The sequence below is a fragment of the Erpetoichthys calabaricus genome, chromosome 8, assembly GCF_900747795.2.
Source record: "Erpetoichthys calabaricus chromosome 8, fErpCal1.3, whole genome shotgun sequence".
Classification (NCBI taxonomy): Eukaryota; Metazoa; Chordata; class Cladistia; order Polypteriformes; family Polypteridae; genus Erpetoichthys; species Erpetoichthys calabaricus.
The window spans coordinates 185,476,135-185,502,599 of NC_041401.2; the positions used below are offsets into that span (position 1 = coordinate 185,476,135).

Genomic DNA, 26,465 nt, shown 5'->3' on the forward strand with positions numbered 1-26,465 from the left:
AAAAGGCCCTTGATATCACTTGTAATCCATGGCTTGTTGTTAGCATAGCAGTGTACTGTTCTTACTGGAACTACAATGTCCATACAGAAGTTGATATAGTCAGTAGTGCAGTCAACAACCTCCTCAATGTTCTCACTATGAGATCCCTGCAGGATATCCCAGTCTGTAGTTCCAAAGCATTCTCACAGAGTATTCTCAGCCTCTGGGGTCCACTTCCTGAATGATCGTGTGGTTGTAGGTAGGACCTTCACTCTTGGTTTGTAGTGAGGCTGAAGCAGATCCAGGTTATGATCTGCTTTCCCAAGCACAGGCAGAAGGGTGGCGCTGTATGCGTCTTTAACGTTTGCATACAGTAAATCAATAGTCTTATTTCCCCAGGTGTTACAGTCCACATACTGGGAGAAGGCAGGTAATAGTTGAGCTATTCACGTCATCCAAAACCGATAAGGGTATTGCACTTGAAGCATAACATGCACACCTTGATAAAAAAGAAACGGTTAAAAATCACATTGTGGTCCCATGGAGAGCCTGGCCTCGCCACACTGTGACTCAATTTTGTATAATAAAAACGTGTGCAAACTTCTAAGGGGGTGAATACTTTTTGTCATCACTGTGTGATAAGAGGTCTACGGCAAAGCACAATTTTAATAAATAATCGAGTCCCAGAGGATGTAGGCTCCAAGCGGGTGCACGTGCATACATGAATGTGAACGCTACACTTCAAGGCTGATTGGGGGGCTTGGCTGATCACACAACCACGTGTAAATGCGAGCAGGTCAGTCAAGTGCTTCACTCATACCTCACAGCAGGTGGAAGTCAACCATCTGTACCCAGTTGGGGCAATAAAGGGAGCCTGCATGGCATAGAGAGGGTAGAACAAAAAAGAGAAGAATAAAAAATGATGAGAGAATGAAGTAAACAACGGTTAAGTGAAGGAAAAGAGAGCAGCAGGAACGAGGAAGAGGCCGTGCAATGGAATGGAAGCAGGCAGTCGGGAAGACGGCTCCTATAGAAGTGCACAGCTGGTGACTGAGGGGCACAGATCACTTCTGCTAAACAATTATGGAGAGCAGGAATGACCAACAGTGCTAGTGTGGCTTCCGCATAAGGCCGAGGAGTGGCAGTGTGAGTTGGAGGAGTGAGGATCGGTGTGGCACCAGGAGCCTAGGACTGGCAAGGGGACCCGAGCTGTGTTATGACTGACTGGGCCTGTTGGTGGACATCTCCTCTGGCTGCTGAGATCCCATCTGGGGTAAGCGGAGCAGATGTTAGTTCTTAGAAAGAAGGCACTGGGACTCTTGGATCTTATAAAAGGATAGATGCTGCCTGAGATTTTAACCCCGTTTTTATGGAATATGCAGTACTGTGCAAAAGTTTTAGGCAGATGTGAAAAAAATGCTGTAAACAAAGAATGCTTTCAGAAATATAAATAATGATTGTTTATTGTTATCAATTTACAAAATGCAAAGTGAGCGAACAAAAGAGAAATCTAAATCAAATCAATATTTAGTGTTACTACCTTTTGCCTTCAAACCAGCATCAATTCTCATAGGTACACTTGCACAAAGTCAGGGATTTTGTAGGATTCTAGTCAGGTGTTTGATCAACCAATTCTACCAAAAAGGTGCTAATGATCATCAATGTCACACGGAGGTTGAAACACAGCCATAAACTGAAACAGAAACAGCTGTGTAGGAGGCTTCAAACTGGGTGAGGAACAGCCAAACTCTGCTACCAAGGTGAGGTTGTGGAAGACAGTTTCATGTCATAGCAAGACTGAGCACAGCAACAAGACACAATGTAGTTCTACTGCATCAGCAAGGTCTCTCCCAGACAAAGATTTCAAAGCAGACTGGGGTTTCAAGATGTGCTGTTCAAGCTCTTTTGAAGAAGCACAAAGAAACGGGCAAAGTTGAGGATCGTAGACGCAGTGGTCAGCCAAGGAAGCTTAGTGAAGCAGATGAAAGACACATCAAGCTTATTACCCTTCGAAATCGGAAGATGTCCAGCAGTGCCATCAGCTCAGAACTGTCAGAAACCAGTGGGACCCAGGTACACCCATCTACTGTCCAGAGAAGTCTGGCCAGAAGTGGTCTTCATGGAAGAGATGCAGCCAAAAAGCCATACCTCCGATGTGGAACCAAAGCCAAGTGACCAGGGCCGGATTTATATGAAAAGAGGCCCTAGGCTATTCCACTTATGAGGCCCTTTCACCTTCCATTTTTAAGTTTGTAAATTACATGAGAGATAATAAAATTTTGCTAACAATTTGAATGTAGGCCCCTCTTGACCTTGAGGCCCTAGGCTGAAGCCTAGTTAGCCTATAGGAAAATCCGGCCCTGCAAGTGACTCAAGTATGCAGGAAAACATAGGAATAATGGCAGCAGGTGCTCTGGACTGATGAGTCAAAATTTGAAATATTTGGCTGTAGCAGAAGGCAGTTTGTTCTTCGAAGGGCTGGAGAGCGATACAATAATGAGTGTCTGCAGGCAACAGTGAAGCATGGTGGAGGTTCCTTAAACGTTTGGGGCTGAATTTCTGCAAATGGAGTTGGAGATTTGGTCAGGATTAATGGTGTTCTCAATGCTGAGAAATACTGGCAGATACCTTTCCATCATGCAATACCATCAGGGAGGTGTATGACTGGCCCCAAATTTATTCTGCAGCAGGACAACAACCCCAAACATACAGCCAAAGTCATTAAGAACTATCTTCAGCGTAAAGAAGAACAAGAAGTCCTGGAAGTGATGGTATGGCCCCCACAGAGCCCTGATCTCAACATCATCGAGTGTGTCTGGGATTACATGAAGAGACAGAAGGATGTGAGGAAGCCAACATCCACAGAAGATCTGTGGTTAGTTCTCCAAGATGTTTGGAACAACCTACCAGCAGAGTTCCTTCAAAAACTGTGTGCAAGTGTACCTAGAAGAATTGATGCTGTTTTGAAGGCAAAGGGTGGTCACACCAAATATTGACTTGATTTAGATTTCTCTTTTGTTCATTCACTGCATTTTGTTGATTGATGAAAATAAATGATTAACACTTCCATTTCTGAAAGCATTCTTTGTTTACAGCATTTTTTCACACCTGCCCAAAACGTTTGCACAGTACTGTATTTGTTGAACATATTTAACCCTTTAACAGCCACATAATTGGGGGTTAAAGCACCCCCGGATGCCGAATACTTTTTTGATGCACTTTTTAAGGAAATGTCACAATTCACCAAGAAAAACTGAAATTTTAATGGAACACATATTTTTTTTCATGCATAGATCATCACAGTTACTGCAATGCTGATCATTTTACACACTGCCAATGAACTGTAAAAACTAAAAAACTACTGCAACAATCTAAATTATTATATGTACAAGGTGCAACTGACGCCATTGATGAAATTCAGTAAATCACCGAGCCAATTGCGCTTGACCTGGCTGCACGCAGTGGTAAACGCTGATGCCAGCAGGCTGGTCTAGTTTAGCGACTGAATCCCAGGGACAGTGATGCTGATTCGCTAGGGGGCGCCAGTGGTCATGAGCTGACTGCTCGATGAATGTACGGCACGGACTGATCAGCTCTGGCGTGCTGGCAAATTGCACTGGGAACTGATTATAGCCGGTTGCAGCGTTCAAAGAATGTATATCACCGAATATACTTGGCTCTGGTGTGCTGGCAAATTGCACTGGGGAACCGACTATAGCCGGGTTGCGACGGTTTAAGGATTAACCTCCTCATGGTTCCTTGTTTTAATGGATTATTTATTTATTTGAAGAGATCATTTTATTTGTTGGAAATAAAAGTACACCAACATTTTGCACCAAAGCCTTGCTGACTGTGTGTGTCCTTCACTGCCCGGCTCATCCTCAGATACATTATCAATGGTTCCGGATTCAAGAGGCTCCTGCAAACAACAATGGATCGCGGAGCTAACCCCGACCATTACACACTATATATATATTGTGGGATATGGCTGGCCTGTCACCCCGGCCAACACCCCCAGGCCGCCAGATGGAGCTGTCCCTGCGGCATGGAAGTGCCCCGAATACCAGCAGGGAATCATGGACGATGGAGTTTTCCTTTACAGCCCTGCTGGATACCACAGGGGCCAACAGATGACGCTGCAGGGAGGCCCAGAGAGTTGTTTGTGCCCTATAACCCCGGAAGTACGTCGTAGGCAAGGCGACAAAGGAAATGACGTGCTTCCAGGATGAAGAAAATCTGACCAGGAAGTGATAAGGAATCACATGACCTGTAGGGTGGAACCACTTCTGGGTCAGGGAATATAAAAGGACGATGGGAAATCCCAGACGCTGAGCTGAATTGGGAGGCAGGGTGGCAACGCGTCTGGGAGTGGAGGATTGATTATTGATTTATTATTGTTTATTTATATGAGTATTGTGGAGTGTAGGGTGCTTTGTGCACTGTTTATTGATAAAAAAAAGTCATTTTGGACTTTTATCTGGTGTCTGACGTCTAGTCTGAGGGTTCAAGGGGTCACGGAGACCTTAAACTGTCACAATATATATAAAGAACAAATTCTGTACCCTCCTAAATGTACAAAGAGTTTTCAAGCCAGTTTTTTCTGTCAGCGTATTTACAGTGTTTGTTTCCTACTGTAATGAGACGTCTCCTGTATTTGTGTCCTGAGATTTTGTTTTTCTCAGGTTTCTTTTCTGTCACTCCCTGTAAAAGCTGACAATATAGTTATCTGTAGCCTCATTATCTGAATTACACATAACTCCGGCTCATACTCTTTCACTCAATGATTTTCCAGCAAGTGTATTAGCATCGAATACAGGAGCATTGCTTTTTGCATCCATTCTATTAAAGTTGACCAAATCTCTAATTACTGATGCTAAAAGCATCCAGAAGCCCGTATAGCAATCAGCCGCCCTGGGCTAATGTTACAACAGCATTCATCACTTCATGCAGACTTTTTACTGGCACATCTGCTTCAATGCGCTATTAAAAAATAACACATTAGAAGTGGTAGGAAACACATTGTACAAGCCTTTTCTCTCTTTTTTTACCTTACCTAATTTATTCACATATATAAAGAACTGGTATTAGAAATGGTAGGATTTGCTCAAACTGGGGTGAAATGTAATATCTGGTGAAATGTATGAGCCTATGTTTGTGGTAATAAAACACTTTACTGTGACAATAAAGCTGTAGTCCTTGCTCCTGATTAATATTATTAGTTGTTCTGATTTATATTGCTGTGCTCCAGTTAGATCAAATTCATTCTGTAAGAAAAAGCAGACACTGTACTCTGTATAAAATCCAACATCTGTCTGTCTGCTTTTCATGAGAGAACTACTTAACGGATTTAGATCAGGTTTTTTTCTTCTATGATTTGCTTGAATATTCCGGTTGATTTTGTGACTTCTCTCATTGTGCTAAGTATCATAGTTCACTTGCAGTACCGATTTATTTGCGCAAATCCGAGAGAGACGCAGGGCCCTCCTCACTCACGCGCCAGTCTCAGTGCGTTCCTTTCCTTCGCTTAGCCAGTGAATAATAGAAGTACTTCACGGATTTAGATATAATGTGCTTGAACATTCCGGTTGATTTTGCGACTTCTCTCATCATGCTAAGAATCATAGTTCGCTTGCAGGAGCGATATATTTGTGTTAATCCAAGACACAGGCTGTGGGCCGAGGGGAGAGAGAAGCATGACGTCACTCCTCACACAGGGGACGGCTAGTATATATATATTGTGGTAGGCAGCCCGAACACAGATAGGTGGACACCGCTGGTTTGCACCCAAACACATGTTTATTATACATTATGTACAATGCACAACTGCACACAACCCAGTACTCTCATACCAATCACCCACAGTCCAGGCCCTTTACAATGCCTCTGTTCGTGACCGCCTCCACTCCTCTCCACTGAGCTCTGTCCTCTTCCATCCAACTCCAGCCAACGAATGGAGTGAGGCGGCCCCTTTTATATCCACCCGGATGTGCTCCTGGTGCCTCCCGATGAACTTCTGCTGGCACTCCCAGGTGTGGCAGAAGTGCCGGCTGTGCACCTGGAAGCACTCCGGGTGTCCCTGGTCTTTGTCCCTCCAGCACTTCCGGGCGTGGCCGAAGTGCTGATGACCAGGGCTCTCCAGGCATTCGGGCGCCCCCTGGCGTTGACCACGGGCCCCTATAGGGTTGAGCTTCCATGGTCCTTTCCCGTGGTCCCCATAGCCACCAGTGCACCCCCTCGTGGTCTGAAGGAGGCGTAATCCCTCCTCCGGTCCTTCTGGGCGTCCCGGCTGGGAACTGCCCCCAGCCGCTCACCACAATATATATATATATATATATATATATATATATATATATATATATGGAAGAGAAGGTCTGTGATACGGTTTGCATATTTGCAGTTGGAGATCCACAAAGGGAGAAAAAACGAATCACGTGTCATAAAATAGTTTTATTCCTGAGCTTTCAACCCCTGTCAGGGGTCTTCATCAGAGGATAATGCTTAGACTTACAAGAATCAAAGGCAATATATAGCAACACATTCAGTGGGGGGGGGGGGGGGGTGGAGGTGACTAAGTCCGTATGATCAAAGGGGGGGGGGGGTGTATCATTAAATTAAAGTGCATATGTCCTTCTTAAGTTGGCATATGCTGGGTTTATGTCCAAGTGTCTGTTGATGGCATTTTCCTCTCTGAAAACGCCATCAACAGACACTTGGACATAAACCCAGCATATGCCAACTTAAGAAGGACATATGCACTTTAATTTAATGATACACCCCCCCCCCCCCTTTGATCATACGGACTTAGTCACCTCCACCCACCCCCCACTGAATGTGTTGCTATATATTGCCTTTGATTCTTGTAAGTCTAAGCATTATCCTCTGATGAAGACCCCTGACAGGGGTTGAAAGCTCAGGAATAAAACTATTTTATGATACGTGATTCGTTTTTTCTCCCTTTGTGGATCTCCAACTGCAAATATATATATATATATATATATATAATATATTGTGGACGCTTGGGGTCACTGTTTCCCCTTTAACCCAACAGACAGACATGCAGGACACAGGGTAAAAGCACCAAGAAGTTGTTTTTGATTATTTCCTTCTTAAACAGTGCCCTCCCAGCACCACAGCCACAATAAACAGGCACAAATACACAATATTCTCTCTCTTTCAACTCCACACCTCCCAGGAAGCATTGTCCACCTCCTCTCGACTCAGGCTCCTCTCCTGGGTGTTCCACAGTCCTTTATATATTCCCTGACCAGGAAGTGCTTCTGCTCTTCTGTCCACGTGACCTGCCAGCACTTCTGGGTCAGATGGGCAATTCAAGTTTTTGATCAGCCCAGAAGTACTAGGAAGTCACGAGGACAGAAGTACTTCGGGGCTGATCAAAAACTTGAAACTTGAAAAACTTGGGCTATAAGGGAAGCATGTTTCCCCAGGTCCTTCCACAGCACCCCCTGGCGGCACCCACGGCACCCAACAGGGCTAAGATACCGAACTCCAAATGCCCTGTGGGGAAGCTGCCACCTAGCGTCCTGGTGGAGGGGGGGGGGGTCAGTGTCCAAGAGTAGCTGACATCCCCCATCCTTCCATTTTTGGGGCCGGGATGAGCTACCAGCCGTCTCTTACAATATATATATATATATATATATATATATATATATATATATATATAAGAGGGGGGACCCAAAAATAATCGGAAATATCTTTAAAACGTGTCTAATTTAATTTTCTGTACAAACTACAATTAGTCTCCTTCAAAGTACTCTCCATTGGCGGAAATACACTTATCTAACCATTTGTTCCATTGTTCGAAACATTTTTTAAATTCGTCTGAAGTAATGCCCATTAAGGCTCTGGTCGTTTCTTGTTTTACCTCTTCGACGTCAGCAAAACGCCTTCCTTTCAAGTCTTTTTTCATCCGAGGGAACAAAAAGAAATCACACGGAGCTAAATCCGGCGAGTAGGGTGGGTGGTTCAGGGTTGTCATACCGTTTCTTGTCAAAAATTGCCGAATGCTGAGAGCAGTGTGAGATGGAGCGTTTCACTGCCGTGCGTTGCTCACGATAATCGGCCATCGTAAAAAAAACGACGCTTGCACAAAACTACTTTTACAAAAAAATTCACTGAACACAAGCACAACCTTCCAGACTGATGGCACTTGGCAGACTGACTTGTGAGGAGTGTAACTAGATCGCCCTAGCGGCCCAACCACGTACTACAAGTACCAACCTAACAACAACAAAATTCCGGTTATTTTTGGGCCCCCCCCCCCCGTATATATATATATCTTATATTTATATTTATATATATATTTATATATATCTAAGAAGTATCTTAGATGTTGTAAGACACTTTGCATAAAGATATCAGTTCAGTAATAAGTAAAAAAATGTCTTGACAGAGATTAAAACGAGACTAGAAAGAAAGAGATCTCACAAAATATACCATGCTTTTCAAATCAAACTCTCAATGTCGACTCCTTCAACTTTGGCTTTATCTCAGGTCTCATTTTACATTTACGTTACATTTATTTATTTGGTTGGCGCCATTATCCCAGGCGACTTACAACATTTAGGATAAAATGGGTTCCAGTTCTTTTTCGGTTTTCCAATTGGAGCACAGGCAGGTCAAGTGACTTACTCAGGGTCACACACATGGTGTCAGTAGTGGGATTTCAACCTCACTGTCAGGTTTTCAACTCTAAAGGCTTAACCACTGCACCACACTGCCTACTTCTTGGCCACATTGCCTACTACTTGCCCACACTGCCTACTACTTGGCCACACTGCGTACTGTTTTTGTCTGAAGCTATTTTTCCTAAGGAATTTTAGGAGAAACATCTGTGACAAACGTGATTCTTAAATGAAACATAATAATAATAATTCTTTACATTTATATACTGCTTTTCTCGCTGCTCAAAGTGCTTTGCTTGATGAGTGGGGAGCCACTTCAACCACCTCCAATGGGTAGCATCCACCTGGTCATTTTTGCTCCAGGATGCTCACCACACACGAGCTATTAGGTGGTGAAGGGGTGAGAGATTGTTAGCCAATAGGTAACTGTTAGAAAGAACAGAGTAGTGTAGATTTAAATTGTTCTAGTAGGAATAAGTGAGGGTGTGCGTATAGGGGGCAGATTAACCAGGCCATGGAGGGTAATATAGCCTGGACATTGGGACACCATCTATTCTTTATGGATCTTTAATGACCACAGAGAGTCAGGACCACGGTTTTATGTCTCATCTGAAGAACGCTACCATTTTTACACCACAGTGCCCCCAATCACTGCACTGGGGGCATTGGCATCCACATTCAGACCACAGCGTAAGTGCCCCCTGCTGGCTTCACCAGCACCTCTTCCAGAAGCAAACCCAAAGCTTTTCCTAGAGGATCTCCCATCCAAGTTTTGGTCAGACCCAAACATGCTTAGCTTCAGGTGGATGACTCCATATAAATGAGAATCTCTGTGATGTTTCTCGACCCACCACAGATGAATCTTTGAGCTGTAAAATTTTGTCTCCATCTCCTGACTTGTACTTTTCACTGAGTTACTTGGACTGCTCTTTTCTCTTCAATGTGTAAGTTAGTTTACAATAAGTTGACCCTTCCAAAATGGAGGTACACTTAAACTGCAATCATTTTAAACCCCAGGCAGGTGACCTCACCAAACACATTCTGGGACTACTAAAACCAGTTTATTTTTTTGCCTTATACAATTTCTTGCATTAAGAAGTTGTTAGTTTTCATATCCCAGAGCGCAGGGTACAGAGTCCCTGGAGCAATTGCAGGTTAAGGGCCTTGCTCAAGGGCCCAGCAGAGTAGGATCCCTTTTGACTGTAATTGGGGATTTGAACTGGCAACCTTCCGAATACCAGCACGGACCTTCAGCCTCGGAGCCACCACTCCACCCCCAGTTGGCTATGGCAGTTCAGACTTTGGTATGTCGTATTAGGGAAGGGAATGAATTCTTATGTCATCAGTTATTTTCTGTGTTATATTTGTAACTAATTTGGACCGTTTTGCCGATATCAGTTTTCAGTTTGACTTTTAAGGTGGCAAGGTGGCGCAGTAGTAGTGCTACTGCCTCACAGTAAGGAGACCCGGGTTCGCTTCCCGGGTCCTCCCTGCATGGAGTTTGCATGTTCTCCCTGTGTCTGGGTGGGTTTCTCCCACAGTCCAAAGACACGCAGGTTAGGTGCATTGGTGATCCTAAATTGTCCCTAGTGTATGCTTGGTGTGTGGGTGCGTGTGCCCTGCAGTGGGCTGGCGCCCTGCCTGGGGATTTGTTCCTTCCTTACGCCCTGTGCTGGCTGGGATTGGCTCTCGTGACCCTGTGTTAGGATATAGCGGGTTGGATAATGACTGACTGACTTTGATTTTTAATCTTTTTTTATCGATCAATGTCAAAAATCCAACTTAAATCTGCAGAGATTCAATATTGTTAACAATAAAATATACAAATTTTCAAGGTAGTGAATACTTTTTATAGGCTGTCTATGTACTACATACACTCACATATACTTAGTGCCCAATAACTGGTTTGAAACACTGCATGTTATGACAGTCACTATGCGCTGGTGTCATAAAACCTGGAATATGTCATACGCTTGAGCTAAAGCCGAAAATGAGCAAAACTGAAATAAATAAAATCTGTCAGTTTCATTTCTGCACTCATATTGAACATACCTGAAGAGCTGTCGTTGTCTTGGGGAGCCCTCTGTGCTCAGGAAATAGCTAAACAAAAAAACGAGAAGAAAAATTTTATGATGTATTTCACAAATCACTATGAGACAGTAGAAAATAGAAACAAATATTGTATGCAGTAGCACAAAAAGAATGGCATATAATTTTAATGTCATATTGTACATTTGGGCGGCATGGTGGCGCAGTGGGAGCGCTGCTGCCTCGCAGTTAGGAGACCTGGGTTTGCTTCCCGGGTCCTCCCTGCGTGGAGTTTGCATGTTCTCCCCGTGTCTGCGTGGGTTTCCTCCCACAGTCCAAAGACATGCCGGTTAGGTGGATTGGCGATTCTAAATTGGCCCTAGTGTGTGCTTGGTGTGTGGGTGTGTTTGTGTGTGCCCTGCAGTGGGTTGGCACCCAGCCCGGGATTGGTCCCTGCCTTGTGCCCTGGGATTGGCTTCAGCTGACCCCCGTGACCCTGTGTTCGGATTCAGCGGGTTGGAAAATGGATGGATGGATATTGTAAATTAACATTTTAAGGTATTTTTACTTAATTGTATCACGCACATGCGAGTAAGAGGACGTTGTATGGACCAAGTGAGGGTAATTCTACGCCAGGCCGGGGGGTGGCAGGGTGCGCTAAACCTTCTGTTGTCTGTACAGACCAGACGCGGGAAAACCTGTCTGACTCATCCCTGAAGATGTCACTTCTAGTTCCGGGACCCAGGACCATAGACATAGAATTACTAGACGCCTGCATGACTAGCACCATCATATGTCAATGTCGCCGCCATATTGCGAGTGGCACTACTGTGGAGTGAAGTAATGAATAATGTGCTGCTTGGGATGTACAAACCGCTGTACGCTCCAAACCAGATCCTGGGGGATTACATTTCATAGGTAAGGCTGAACAATTGTTTTGGTTATATTTGGCCATTAGAAAATCCCATTTTATAATCTTAGCACTCAAGGTCACCTTACAATAAAATTAAACAACATTAGTAAAATTAAAACAAGAGAATGATAAATCAAAAAGCAATAATTAGCAAACAAACAAAGATAACTGGCAGTAACAGTGCAAAATTCACAATTGGTATGCCAGTTTGAAAAGATAAGTTTTGAGGGCAGTTTTAAAATGTGTTATTGAATCGAGCTGACGGATATGAGAGGGAAGAGAATTCCCGAATTGAAGAGCACTAGGAGAGACACTCGAGCTCCCAGAGCACTGAGTCTGACGTGCGGTACAGAAAGTCGAGCTGCAGATGAGGATCTGAGTGAGCGAGAGGAGTGTAAGTCTGGAGGAGATCAGTGAGGTTGTGGAGAGCTTTAAATATTAAGAGCGGTATTTAGTATTGTATTTGGTAGTTAACAGGGAGCCAGTAAAGTTGAGAGAGAATAGGTGTAATATATTCAGTGGATTTAGAACAACAGGTTATTATCCTGGCAGCAGAATCTTGAAGAAGTTGTAAGCGATGGATACGTTTTTGTGGGATGCCAGATAGAATACCATTACAGTAATCTATACGTGAGGTGACTCGGGCATTAACCAATACTCCAGTACTGTGTTGCATAAGATCAGGAAGTCTAGAAATGTTTTGGAGATGGAAGAAGGCAGTCTGAGAAATGTTACTTATATGGGAGGAATTATCCTCTTTAATAAAATCCCTGTGTGCGTCCATGTGTCCGTGTGTGTGTCTTCTGGTAAAGTGCGCATGCACGGGGCACGGTGCGATGCTTCAAAGGTCGCCTGACGCATCACACAAGACAGAGAGGGCAGGACCTATAAAATATCACGCGGCCGATCCATTCGGATTTCTGTAAATGAGGTAAGACCTAAAACATAACGCACGAAAAATCCAATCGGGTACTGAGACGCGGAGACCAGCTTCCCCAAAGAGGTGGGATTAGTGTTTGTTGTTCACTCTGAGGATGTCAGATTTGCGATTAACAAAGTTGGCCCGGTAAAGTGTAAAGTGATTTCCTAAATATACGAATTTTCATGATATTACAATAGGATGACTTTTAAAAGTAGATTTATTTTCACGCACATAAAATCTGTTGCTGGGGAGACCCCATACATACAATAATCAACTGCACGCCAGCACAGATTAAAATACTTGCTGGAGAGACATATTACTGTGAGAGAAAATTAAAGGCACACAGTACAGTGACGCATATTACAGCCACATACAAGCCAGTATTACTGTAACAGAAAATAGACGGTCCTTTGCCATTTAACATAGACTGTTCCTACTAATGTTATGCACTACTATTCTAGCGCCCGTTATTGTAACGGGCTTAATGTCTAGTTTAATAATAATAATTATAATTGCCATTATTAGTGTATAAATGGATATAAATAATTGCATGTAAACAATTCGCCAAAATTTGTTGTATGTAAACGATACTGTTTTAAACGTTGTTGTTTTTTCATCAGAAAACCCAGTTTCCACATCTACCTGTATTAGTTTAAATGGCACTTTTGCCACTCGCAATAGGGTGGACGCGCTGATGTATCGTGTTGATTGGTCAACACAGTGAATGCTGAGTCTATCTATATATGTCTATGCCCAGGACGACGTCACTTCTGGTTCTAGTGCCTAGGATGATGTCACTTCCGGTTGTAATGCCAGAGGAAGGTCACTTCCAGTTCCCATATGTCACTTCCGGTCTTGGCATTTAAAGCCGCCATTTTTACAGCCTGATTTCAGTTCACATCTGGACTCCTTACAAGACACGTCTGTCTTATCCACAAACCCATTCCAGCCAGGGATAATATACAGGTGGCTTCCGCAAACCTTTTTGAGTGTGTTGAGTCTGATCTTTTCACACTTGTTCAAAATTACAGGCCAAGTAGCTAAAACAATTATGGTTGTGCCATTAGGATAATTCCTCACATTTTGCTAGAGGAAACCAAAAAATGCAACAGTCGTAGTTGGATTCAAATTTTAAGTAACAATAGGGAATTGAGAATAATAGGAAATCAGCAACGACAAAAGAAACAGGAAAACTATGCCAAGTGTGAACTTTAACAGCATGTTGAATGGGCAGCTGTTGTGCATGGTGGCGCAGTGGTAGCGCTGCTGCCTCACAGTAAGGAGACTTGTGTTCGCTTCCTGGGTTCTCCCTGCGTGGAGTCTGCATGTTCTCCCCGTGTCTGCATGGTTTTCCTCCAAAGACATGCAAGTTAGGTGCATTGGTGATCCTAAATTGTCCCTAGTGTGTGCTTAGTGTGTGTGTGTGCCCTGCAGTGGGCTGGCACCCTGCCTGGGGGCTTGTTTCTGCCTTGCGCCCTGGGATTGTCTCCAACAGACCCCCGTGACCCTGTAGTTAGGATATAGCGGGTTGGATGATGACTGACTGACTGAATGGGCACCTCCACATCTTGGTGTTATATTGAAGCCAGGGTTCATCTTCTTGTTTTATACATTTCTCTTTGTTCCCTTTTGGGTCATTGTTTTATATTAATGTTCGTTTCAATTACTACGTGCTGTGAAGACCAGGGGCACACCTACCACCCCAATCCGACACAAAACAGGCATTGATGCCAGTTCAGTCCTTTACTCAGGGAAAGGCACTCCAACCCATAGGAGTCTCGAGGACGGATACCAACTGTCACAAGCGCAGTAAATCATCCCTTTCCTCCAGAGCCTTGCAGCCTCCTTCTTCTTTCTCCACAGTCAAGCTTCACAAGTGTTTTCCACCAACTCTGTCTTGCCTCTTTGAGGGGCTTACTCCTTTCTAAGCCACACACCCGGTGGTTCGTTAGGGAGGTCTGGAATTGCTCCCAGGTGTGACTGAAGCTCAAAGTAGGGTTCTGCAGGTCCCACAGCTCCCCCTGGCGACATCCACGGAACCCAACAGGGCCAATAGTAGTTCCCATAAAGCCCTGTGGGAATTGGTTGGGCTGCTAAGTAAGAGTTTGGTGGAGACAGCACCCTTTGGAAGTCCAACCACACTGTCCTTCCATTTCGGAGGCATCTCGGCTGGGTAATGTTGCTGGACGCCATCCGTCACAGTGATTTTTTCTCTATGCCTGTGCCACGTTGCATATGTTTTGTGGGTGGGAGCAGCTGTCAATCACCACCAGGAATTGCCCTCCGTCCTATAAAACTGGAGGGTCTCCCACAGTTCCTGGTGGTTCATTTCAAATGTGCTTGGGAGTCTCTGCTGAGTCCAGGGATTCTTCTGCACTTATTTTAATGAATAGATTTTTGACCCAATGCTCTGTTTTCTGACTTCATTTTGGATATCCTGTTATGGGATTTTGTTTACTTGGGATTGCTTTATTGCTTTGTCTTTCATGTTCTACAGAGTCTGATTTTGTCCTAAAGCATCTTTGTTAAAAAAAAATCTTTTGTTTTATAAAAATCCTTTGATCGGCAATTTTGGTAGCTGGCCGGGGTTTTTAGACGGTGTTTCCCCTCCAGTTGGCATTGCTAGCACTGTCACTGTTTGTGAGACTCCTAGTCCATAGTACTTGGCAGATCTGATTTACTGAGGCAATGAGTGTCTGAATCGTCACTTGTCAGAAGTCATCTCATTCCTGAAGAAGGGGCTAACGAACTTGTTGACCACAGAAAGGCAGAGAGCCAAATCTCCAGATGTTGTGATCGAGGGCATCCCAAAGGTCAGTGTTTCTCAACCTTTAAGTATTTGCGACCCATGTTTTCATAACAGTTTTAATCGCCCCCCCCCCACCAACAATTTTTTGAAAGGAGCCCACTAATACCAATTTGTTCTTTTTTAATTAATGATATATCATAGATGCATATTTTATTATACCTACTTAACTTTTATCGACATTTATCTTACTTTATTTTTATTTTTCTAGTATCAGAATGTAGTTTAAGTTAATTTGTTTTGGTTTCAATAGATGTATTTTTCCTATTTTTGATTCTTGTTTTCTTTTTTCACATCTTCGCACCCCCCTTTTTGTTACTTCTTGCCCCCCTAGGGGGGCCCGCCCCACAGATTGAGAACCACTGCCAAAGGTGCTTTGTGGGGGTGAAGGTCTTGAGAGAGAAGACAAGCCAAGGCCTACACACTGGCAGCTATGTGTGGCCTGGCGTTGTCTTCTGTAGGGTCAGGTCATCCAGGAGGTGTGAGCAGAGGGTCTCTGACTTGATCCCCCTCGCACCGTGGAGTCTATCTCCCTCACTCTCTCTCTTACTGTAGGTGAGCTGGCTTTCTTTTTTTGTGTGTGAGTCGAATTCCTGGCACTAAAGTAGGAGCCAAGCAAGAGCAACATGAAGCCGTGTCATTCTCTGTAAGGAGACATCTTAATGATTGCATCTTAATTCAGCGGAGTAGGCACTAATAGGAGAGGCGTGCAGGCGTCCTCTGCTTTAAGAAGAAGAAGCAACTAATCCAATTCTGAAAATCCCTTTGTAAATGCAAACATCTAATTAAGAGCAATTTAAATAGAAAACATAGTTAAGCACACATATGACCCCCTGTTTATTGTTCCAATAACATCAAACTGCATGAAAGTTAACATTATTAGTTTAATAATGACATTAGTGATCAAGACAAACATTAAACAATGGATAATAGGCCACTATTGTCACTTCTAAATTCACATTCCCATGGAATGGCCATTCAGATTTTTTTTGGGGCTTGTCTATCTGTTTTAGGAGCCCATGATGCTCAGAAGAAAGTGAGAAAACATGTGAACAACACACGTGACAAGGCGAGTGAGCCGCAGCACAGGAATGCACGGATATGCCTCACCGCAGCTGACAGATCAGCCACTCAGCAGCCGTGGAGAGTGCGTCTCGGTGACATCCGGCTCCGCCCCCTTCTGCAGGCTATGGCAAAGTGGAAGGGCTACTAGTGCCAGCGGCATGCATTTCAAAATCATCCCGGATTCTTCACAAATGCAAAATATCCTAAAGAGGTCATTCCTAAAGTAGGGAAAGCCTGTGTTTTAGATAACTGACTGAGTAAAAAATGATGTGTATTAGTGTATCCTCTTGGATTTTTGATTTAATATTGCAGTAACAAAAGTGTTCAGCAATACATATCCGAGTAAAAGTAGCCACTTGCACTGGAAAACGTAGTGAAGTGAAACTGAACATAGACAGAAAATTTTAAACTCATGTAAAGCAGAAATATGCTCAAAACACACTCAAGTACAGGAAGAAAGTATTTTTACTTCAGTTCAGTTCAACACTGCACACTGCAAGATACTCACAGTTTCTGATGGTTTTCATCATAAGCCAATATTTTGGTAACTTCCCAGTTTCCTGAAGTTAGATGCCGGACAGTAATCTGATCTGTTCTTGGCTAGAAAAAGAATGATGTATAATTGTATAATATTTATATAATTTCTTAACAGATAGATAGATAGATAGATAGATAGATAGATAGATAGATAGATAGATAGATAGATAGATAGATAGATAGATAGATAGATAGATAGATAGATAGATAGATAGATAGATAGATAGATAGATAGATAGATAGATAGATAGATAGATGATGTGAAAGGCACTATAGATAGATAGATAGATAGATAGATAGATAGATAGATAGATAGATAGATAGATAGATAGATAGATAGATAGATAGATAGATAGATAGATAGATAGATAGATAGATAGATAGATAGATAGATAGATAGATAGATAGATAGATAGATAGATAGATGGTGGCATGGTGCCCTGTGCCTCCCTTCTGCCTCAAACAAGTTAACCAGGATGCACATAAATCAACAGTGTCATTCAGTGGGCTACAATTCCACATGTTAAGGACTCTACTTCTCTTAACTATATTTCTTTCTTATTTAAGTGTGTATTATTTTATTTATTTTTGTATATATTCTTTTCTTATTTATTCTTGTCTAAATTTATTTTCTTATCTAAATTTTATTTTCTTTCATGTAAATACTTCTTTGACATGATGTAAAGCACTTTTGGCTACTGTAATTTACAACCTTAATATGAAAATGGGCTATAGAAATAAATGTTATTACTTAGTGACTTAGTGAGCCAATCAAATTCAGGTAATATTACAATGCGACAAATAAACTAGTATCCTTTGAAGCAGGCATGATGTGGCATACTCTTAGACTCCTCCCTGTAGAAACTGAGACGCTTCGAATCACTAACTAGCAGTGCTATGTGAAAAAGACTTCAATTCCCAACAGCCTCAGCAGCACCTCAATCACTGGGCAGCTTCAGCTGTTCACTTTGGGGCTGCTGGGAGAAAGAAGATGAGGCGTTGAATTTAAAAGGAAGCCACAAGAAGTTGGCAGGGGGATTATGATTGTTTTATTGTGTATGTTACTTCAGCACCTTCTCTGTTGCAGCAAAACATTCATTTGGATTACAATTTACCCTGTTGAAACACGTTTTTTGGATTTAGGCTCTGTGCCCTGCTTTAACTTGTTCTTATGATTTTACCTGCTTGGAAAATTGTCATTGTCCTGGGAGTGCACTTTAAGTAGTTACAAATCTCAAAATGGTATGTAAAACATCATTGAATTAATTTCAGGACGCTGTTCAAGGTAGAAATCATTCTGGTACTGATCTGTGTTTTGAATTCTATCTATCTATCTATCTATCTATCTATCTATCTATCTATCTATCTATCTATCTATCTATCTATCTATCTATCTATCTATCTATCTATCTATCTATCTATCTATCTATCTATCTATCTATCTATCTATCTTATAGTGCCTTTCCTATCTAGCTATCTATCTATTAAATGGTATGTAACAAGGCGCTATATAGGCGCCTGACCCGACACAGATGGACACAGAGGCACGTATAAAACAAACACAAGTTTTATTAATCTTCACCCGTGGGTGCAAGTCTTCCCCGTGTCCCACAGGCAATACACAGTCCATTAAGAACTCAACAAACACCAACAATCCTCTCTCCTCTACCACCACTCCTCCTCAGGCTTAGTCCTCCTCCTCCCGACTCTCGCTCCTGAGTGGTGGTGGCTGGCCCTTTTATATCCCACCCAGAAGCGTTCCAGGTGCTTGGTCACCTGGACCTAATTGCACTTCCGGGTGGGGCTGAAGATTCTTCCAGCCGGGCTGCTGACTCCATGCAGCTCCCCCTAGCGGCCATCCGAGCCTCCAACCAGGTTGTGGAGGACTCTATCTCCCATGGAGCCATGCGACAGGTTGGGGGATCACCGTCCGCCAGGGAGGCTGCCACCAAGCGTCCCGGGGGAGGTATTGAGCTGCCCATGGTTGCTCCCCCGGAACAGATGCAGCAGGGGTGTCCCTGGCTGGGCATGGGACACCGGCTGTCCGCCACAGGTGTTAATCAACCATAACTAATTACGTAAATGTTTACCTGGATATTAAACATGGAAATGTGATGGAATTCTCCTCTTCCTCCTTGTTTGACTGGTACAGTAAGGAAGAATTTACTGCCATCCTTTGAAAATACGGGCTCTTCATTCTGAAAACAAATTTCAATCATGTAATGTCATCGCACCACACATTTACATATGTTATTAAAATCATTTAAACAGTATGTGAAACAAAACTGTTTGCAATAGAAAAACAAGTCGAGTGGCCAGTGTTTAAAGAGAAGCATCACCAACGTTCACCAAATGTGTAAGTAAGCTCCTGAGATACGTTTGATGACATATAGACTACAGAACACTGTCCTGGGCCATTACCTGTTTTGATATCCAGACTTCAGATGTAACCTCATGTCTCTGGAAAAAAATCAAAGATCAAAGAAATTAACTGACATTGCAAAGCCAGTTCACTTCTATACTGTACATTGAAAAAATTGTTTTGATTACTTCATTTGATTTTTAAATATATTTTGGGCACTGAATCAAAAAATGAAAACAATTTTTCTCTGTCATGAAATGTTTTTTTTTTGCAGTCAATTATAGCTTTTCATTTATTGCTTTTGCACTATAACTAATTAAATATCAACATGTTACTTTAATGGTATTGTCTGAATTTTACATTTTCTAATATTTACATATACTTGATTAACAGATGGGCGGCACGGTGGCGCAGTGGTAGCACTGCTGCCTCGCAGTTAGGAGACCGGAGTTCGCTTCCCAGGTCCTCCCGGCGTGGAGTTTGCATGTTCTCCCCGTGTCTGAGTGGGTTTCCTCCCACAGTCCAAAGACATGCAGGTAAGGTGCATTGGCGGTCCTTAATTGTCCCTAGAGTGTGCTTGGTGTGTGTGCGTGCCCTGCGGTGGGCTGGCACCCTGCCCGGGGTTTGTTCCTGCCTTGTGCCCTTGGCTCCAGCAGACCCCCGTGACCCCGTGTTACGATATAGCGGGTTGGATAATGGATGGATGGAAGCTTAGAACACAATATAAGCAAGTTATACTTTCTAGATTTATAAAACCTAACAGCTAATATCAGTTAGACAGAAATTCACCTAAAAAAAATAAACGCTTCTCATAACATTGAGGGAATCAGAGTTCCAAATGGAGGTGGGCAGCTTGAAGCCCCAGCCTGGAGCTACACATGCAGAGGGTCTGGACTGAGATTTGATACCAGACAGAGGTGGTCTCAGCAGCCGCAGAAAGGAGGGAGGGGGCCAAAGGCATACACAATTAGCAATGTGGCGTAGTCAAAACAAACCATAAAGGAACCCTCACCTCCCCAGAGGCAGAAAACACACGAGGCCTTGTGAAAAAATAACAATAACAGATTTATTTAATCTTTACAAAGCATTTCTATCTTTTTGATCAAAGAAAAACACGTATGAAGAATTTGTAAAGCTTTTTTTCTTCCATCAAAAAGATAGAAATGCCTTGTAAAGAGTAAATAAATCTTTCCGAATGTAGCTCAAAGTGCATTACAAGAAACGAAAAACACATTACATTAGGTAGGAATAATAATGTAATAATGAATAAGTAATAAACTTACATAACATAGATACAGAATTAGTACAAAAGCAGCATCCTTGTATACAACGTCGTATTGTAAGCCTCTTGAGATGAGTACGATGATGAGGTCAGGACAGAAAACATATTTTAAAAACTTCAAATAAAAAATAATCTGCAGAGTTTCCAAGGCCAAAAGATAAAGCAAATACATTATAAGCTTCCTGGCATGGAATCTTCATTATGTGCCCAGTTGGGCTTCTATTATGATTCATTTTTATAAACAGGTGCATTTTTGTAGCTTTTTATTTAACTGTTATGTATATAGTGTTTGTGCAACTATAAACTTGCACTGTTTGTTTAAATGGAAGAAAGTTCCTTATAATTCTCCATATTCTATTAGTTACTGTAGGTGGTACAGTGTTGTGAGCTATTTAAAGAGAAATATGCAGTTTGAAATAACTTTCATTATTATTATTATTATTATTATTATTATTATTATTATTATTTTTATTATTATTGTTGTTGTTATTGTTGTTACTTTTATTATTTCACAGGCTTTAAGGTTTGTTTTGACTTGGCACTGTGTCACATGGCTAATTGCACATTCATTTGATCCCTTAAAATTTCCTTTATGTGATGCAGGAACTCCAAGAATTATTTGTGCTACCCAATGACTGTGACTCTGTGAGTGCAATTTTATCTACTCTCTCTATATATAAAATCCTAAACCTAAAAGTGCATCGATTTTATGTCACTTTTTTGTCACACTTTAAATCGGCTTATTTTAAAACCTACATGTATACAGGTGGTCATAAAATTAGAATATCTTGACAAAGTTGATCTATTTCAGTAATACCATTCAAAAAGTGAAACGTATATATTAAATTCATTCATTACACACAGACTGATGTACTTCAAATGTTTATTTCTTTTAATTTTGATGATTATAACTGACAACTAATGAAAGTCCCAAATTCAGTATCTCGGAAAATTAGAATATTGTGAAAAGGTTCAATATTGAAGACACCTGGTGCCACACTCTAATCAGCTAATTAACTCAAAACACCTGCAAAAGCCTTTAAATGGTCTCTCAGTCGAGTTCTGTAGGCTACACAATCATGGGGAAGACTGCTGACTTGACAGTTGTCCAAAAGACGACCATTGACACCTTGCACAAGGAGGGCAAGACACAAAAGGTCATTGCTAAAGAGGCTGGCTGTTCACAGAGCTCTGTGTCCAAGCACATTAATAGAGAGGCGAAGGGAAGGACAAGATGTGGTACAAATGGATGTAATGAAAGTCCCAAATTCAGTATCTCGGAAAATTAGAATATCAATTAAGACCAATGCAAAAAAAGGATTTTAGAAATGTTGGCCAACTGAAAGGTATGAACATGAAAAGTATGAGCATGTACAGCACTCAATATTTAGTTGGGGCTCCTTTGGCCTGGATTACTGCAGCAATGCAGCGTGGCATGGAGTAGATCAGTCTGTGGCACTGCTCAGGTGTTATGAGAGCCCATGTTGCTCTGATAGTGGCCTTCAGCTCTTCTGAATTGTAGGGTCTGGCATATTGCATCGTCCTCTTCACAATACCCCATAGATTTTCTATGGGGTTAAGGTCAGGCGAGTTTGCTGGCCAATCAAGAACAGGGATACCATGGTCCTTAAACCAGGTACTGGTAGCTTTGGCACTGTGTGCAGGTGCCAGGTCCTGTTGGAAAATTAAATCTGCATCTCCATAAAGTTCATCAGCAGCAGGAAGCATGAAGTACTCTAAAACCTCCTGGTAGATGGCTGCGTTGACCTTGGACGTCAGATAACACAATGGACCAACACCAGCAGATGACATGGCACCCCAAACCATCACTGACTGTGGAAACTTTATACTGGACCTCACGCAACGTGGATTCTGTGCCTCTCCTCTCATCTTCCAGACTCTGGGACCTTGATTTCCAAAGGAAATGCAAAATTTACTTTCATCAGAGAACATAACTTTGGACCACTCAGCAGCAGTCCAAAGGCGAGACGCTTCTGACACTGTCTCTTGTTCAAGAGTGGCTTGACACAAGGAATGCGACAGCTGAAACCCATGTCTTGCATACGTCTGTGTGTGGTGGTTCTTGAAGCACTGACTCCAGCTGCAGTCCACTCTTTGTGAATCTCCCCCACATTTTTGAATGGGTTTTGTTTCACAATCCTCTCCAGGGTGCGGTTATCCCTATTGCTTGTACACTTTTTTCTACCACATCTTGTCCTTCCCTTCGCCTCTCCATTAATGTGCTTGGACACAGAGCTCTGTGAACAGCCAGCCTCTTTAGCAATGACCTTTTGTGTCTTGCCCTCCTTGTGCAAGGTGTCAGTGGTCGTCTTTTGGACAACTGTCAAGTCAGCAGTCTTCCCCATGATTGTGTAGCCTACAGAACTCGACTGAGAGGCCATTTAAAGGCTTTTGCAGGTGTTTTGAGTTAATTAGCTGATTAGAGTGTGGCACCAGGTGTCTTCAATATTGAACCTTTTCACAATATTCTAATATTCCAAGTTACTAAATTTGGGACTTTCATTAGTTGTCAGTTAAAATCATCAACATTAAAAGAAATAAACATTTGAAATACATCAGTCTGTGTGTAATGAATGAATCTAATATACAAGATTCAGTTTTTGAATGGAATTACTGAAATAAATCAACTTTTTCATGATATTCTAATTTTATGACCAGCACCTGTATGTTTGGTATCATTCTTTTCAGAATTTATCCAACTTTAATATGATGTTGTTAGATTTTCAGATTCTTATTTTGTTTTTAATTTATAAAGTAAAAAATATCAAGAACTCATGTCCGACGAGACGAGATTTTGTGCCAAGAGATTTAACTACACCCGGCACCAGAAATAAAAGACAAAGAGTAGATGACAAAGACAGCTGCTGTACAGGCTTTTAAATGTTTGAAGTGCCGCACGAGATGCAGATCATGTGGCACCGCAGCAGCAGCAAGCCAGCAGCTAATCAAGCAAAGAGGAGGTAAAAAAAACAAACTATTTGTTTCCCATTGTGTCACCATTTAAGAGGGGGTTTCAGAGGAGCGACCGCGTCTCCTTGGGGTGCTTTCAGTCCCCCTCTTTGGAACACGAGCAGCAGAGATGCAAAGTGGCTGGCTGGGGGGTTGGCAAGCGAAGTGAGCAGGGGGTGAACCCCCTAGTATATATATATATATATATATATATATATATATATATATATATATATATATATATATACACACATATATATTGTGACAGATTAAGGTCTCCGTGACCCCTTGAACCCTCAGACTAGACGTCAGACACCAGATAAAAATCCAATTATTATTTATTTTATAATAATAATGTGCACCAAGCACCCTTCTCTCCACAATACTCATAAATAAATCCATCCATCCATCCATCCATTTTCCAACCCGCTGAATCCGAACACAGGGTCACGGGGGTCTGCCGGAGCCAATCCCAGCCAACACAGGGCACAAGGCAGGAACCAATCCTGGGCAGGGTGCCAACCCACCGCAGGACACACACAAACACACCCACACACCAAGCACACACTAGGGCCAATTTAGAATTGCCAATCCACTTAACCTGCATGTCTTTGGACTGTGGGAGGAAACCGGAGCGCCCGGAGGAAACCCACGCAGACACGGGGATCATAAATAAATCAATAAACAATAACCAATCCTCCACTCCCAGACGCGTTGCCACCCTTCCACCCAGCTCAGCTCAACCTGTGGGATTTCCCATCGTCCTTTTATATTCCCTGACCCAGAATTTTTTCTGTTTAATCAGTCCACAGTTCCTTTTCCCTTCCGGGTCAGGGTAAACAGTCCTTTTCTTCACCCCGGGAGCACATCATTCCTTCCTGTCACGTGACCGTTACGTACTCCCGGGTTATAGGGCACATAAGAATCCACGAGCCCCTTTACAGCGACACCCGGTGGCCCACAAGGTATCCAGCAGGGCTGTGTATAAAAACTACATAGTCCATGAGGCCCTGCTGGAACTCGGGGCACGTCCATGCTGCTGGGAGAGCTCCTCCTGGTGGCCTGGGGGTGAGGGCCGGAGTAAAAAGCCGGCAATCCTTCACAATATATATATATATATATATATATATATATATATATATATATATAAATCACGCATGCACATCAGAGGAGGCTTGGTTAAGGCATGTTATAGTCTGCCGCAACAGGATGGCGCGCTGTTGCTGACCTTCTTTTCTCCTCTCCCTGCAAATTCTGAGAAGCCGCCCATTAAGGGCACTTAACCCCGCCCCTTCCAGGGTCCATTGGAATAAGAAGACCAGCTGCCCAGAGAGGAGTTTGCATTTGACAATGGGAGTACTTTGTGAGACAGACCCCCTAACTATTTATTTATTGAAAAGCCACACGCTACATGGAAGTAGCCTTGGTGGCACCAAATTTTTGAGTGTTTTCTGCTGCATGATTGTGCGCATTTTTATTTAGTTTTAAATTGTTATTAAATAAGACGACCTGCTTGGCACCTCAACTATTCGTCCATTGTCTATATATATATATTGTGACAAATAGGGGGCGCTCTCGCTCCGTTGAACCCTCTGATCAGACGCCAGACACCAGATAAAAGTCCAATTATTATTTATTTTATAATAATAATGTGCACCAAGCACCCTCCACTCCACAATACTCATAAATAATCAATTCTCAATACAATAATCAATCCTCCACTCCCAGACGCGTTGCCACCCTTCCTCCCGACTCAGTTCGTCCGTCTGGGATTTCTCAGAGTCCTTTATAGTCCTTGACCTGGAAGTGCTTCTGATCCCTCAGTCCATGTGACTTCTCAGCACTTCCGGATCAGGTGAAAACTCTACTTCTTCATCCCGGAAGTACTTCATTTCCTCTGTCGCTGTCACTAAGATGTACTTCCGGGTTATAGGGAAAATACAAGTTCCTGCTCCTTCCTGCAGCATCCCCTGAAGGTCCCCATGGTATCCAGCAGGGCTGTGATGTAAAACTCCAATGTCCATGATGCCCTGCTGGAACTCAGGGCACCTCTATGTTGCAAGAAGGGCTCCACCTGGTGGCCTGGAGGTATTGGCTGGGATGAATGGCTGGCCATATCCCACAATATATATATATATATATATATATATATATATATATATATATATATATATATATACATATATATATATATTTTTTTTTTCGTACATATTGCTAATCAGTAGCCACTTTATGTATTATGAATGGCTGGCCATATCCCACAATATATATATATATATATATATATATATATATACATATATTTATATTTTTTTTTTTCGTACATATTGCTAATCAGTAGCCACTTTATGTATTTTTAATGTGGTTACCATTCCATCTACATCTTTTGTTGTTTGAGGCAACTGCGCTGAACTCTGTGAAATGAATTGAAGTCAGTGGAGAAGGAGGTAGTGACTTAGTTGTTAGTGGATTATGCTGGGGCAGTGGTATTTAAATTGTCCCTGAGGGCTAGAGAAACGATGATACTGGACCAAATATTGTGGCCAAAAATTTGCTCCAAACAACAAAAGACACAGATGGAGTGATAACAACAAAAAATTACAACAAATGGCCACAAACTAGTAATAAGTAAAGAATATATATATGTCTAATTGCACACACAGAGGCCCGGTCTTTGGGTAGCGGTGACCATGTCAATATGCATGAACAATTAGCCACGCGACACAGTGCTGAGTCAAAACAAGCATTAAAACAGTCAAATGGTAACTAGAATAATAATAATGAAAGTTATTATAAATGGCAAGTTTCTATTTAAACAGTGCATAACACTCTACCACCTGTAGAATATGCAGAATTATAAGGAACTTTTTTCATTTACTCATCAATCGTGCTGATATATATAAATGTACAGTATATATATCTATCTCTATATATATAAAATCCAACGTCTGTCTGTCTG

General features: G+C 42.3%; 2 protein-coding genes across 3 annotated transcripts in view; one reads left to right on the forward strand and one right to left on the reverse strand.

Moving 5' to 3' along the window:
• Positions 1 to 21,938, forward strand: part of ccdc93 (coiled-coil domain containing 93) — an 876,647-nt gene extending 854,709 nt beyond the window's left edge. The window contains exon 25 of the mRNA XM_051930752.1: positions 21,928 to 21,938. The gene's annotated coding sequence lies outside the window, so the exon portion shown is untranslated. The remainder of the gene's footprint in view (positions 1 to 21,927) is intronic.
• LOC114656373 (inactive dipeptidyl peptidase 10-like) overlaps positions 1 to 26,465 on the reverse strand; it is a 992,193-nt gene that overhangs the window by 79,100 nt on the left and 886,628 nt on the right. For both annotated transcript variants that reach the window (XM_051930748.1, XM_051930749.1), the window contains exons 12-15: positions 19,314 to 19,352; positions 18,983 to 19,090; positions 16,864 to 16,955; positions 10,674 to 10,721 (exon numbers count right to left, since the gene is read on the reverse strand). In XM_051930748.1, coding sequence (XP_051786708.1) covers positions 10,674 to 10,721; positions 16,864 to 16,955; positions 18,983 to 19,090; positions 19,314 to 19,352 — 287 coding nt within the window. The remainder of the gene's footprint in view (positions 1 to 10,673; positions 10,722 to 16,863; positions 16,956 to 18,982; positions 19,091 to 19,313; positions 19,353 to 26,465) is intronic.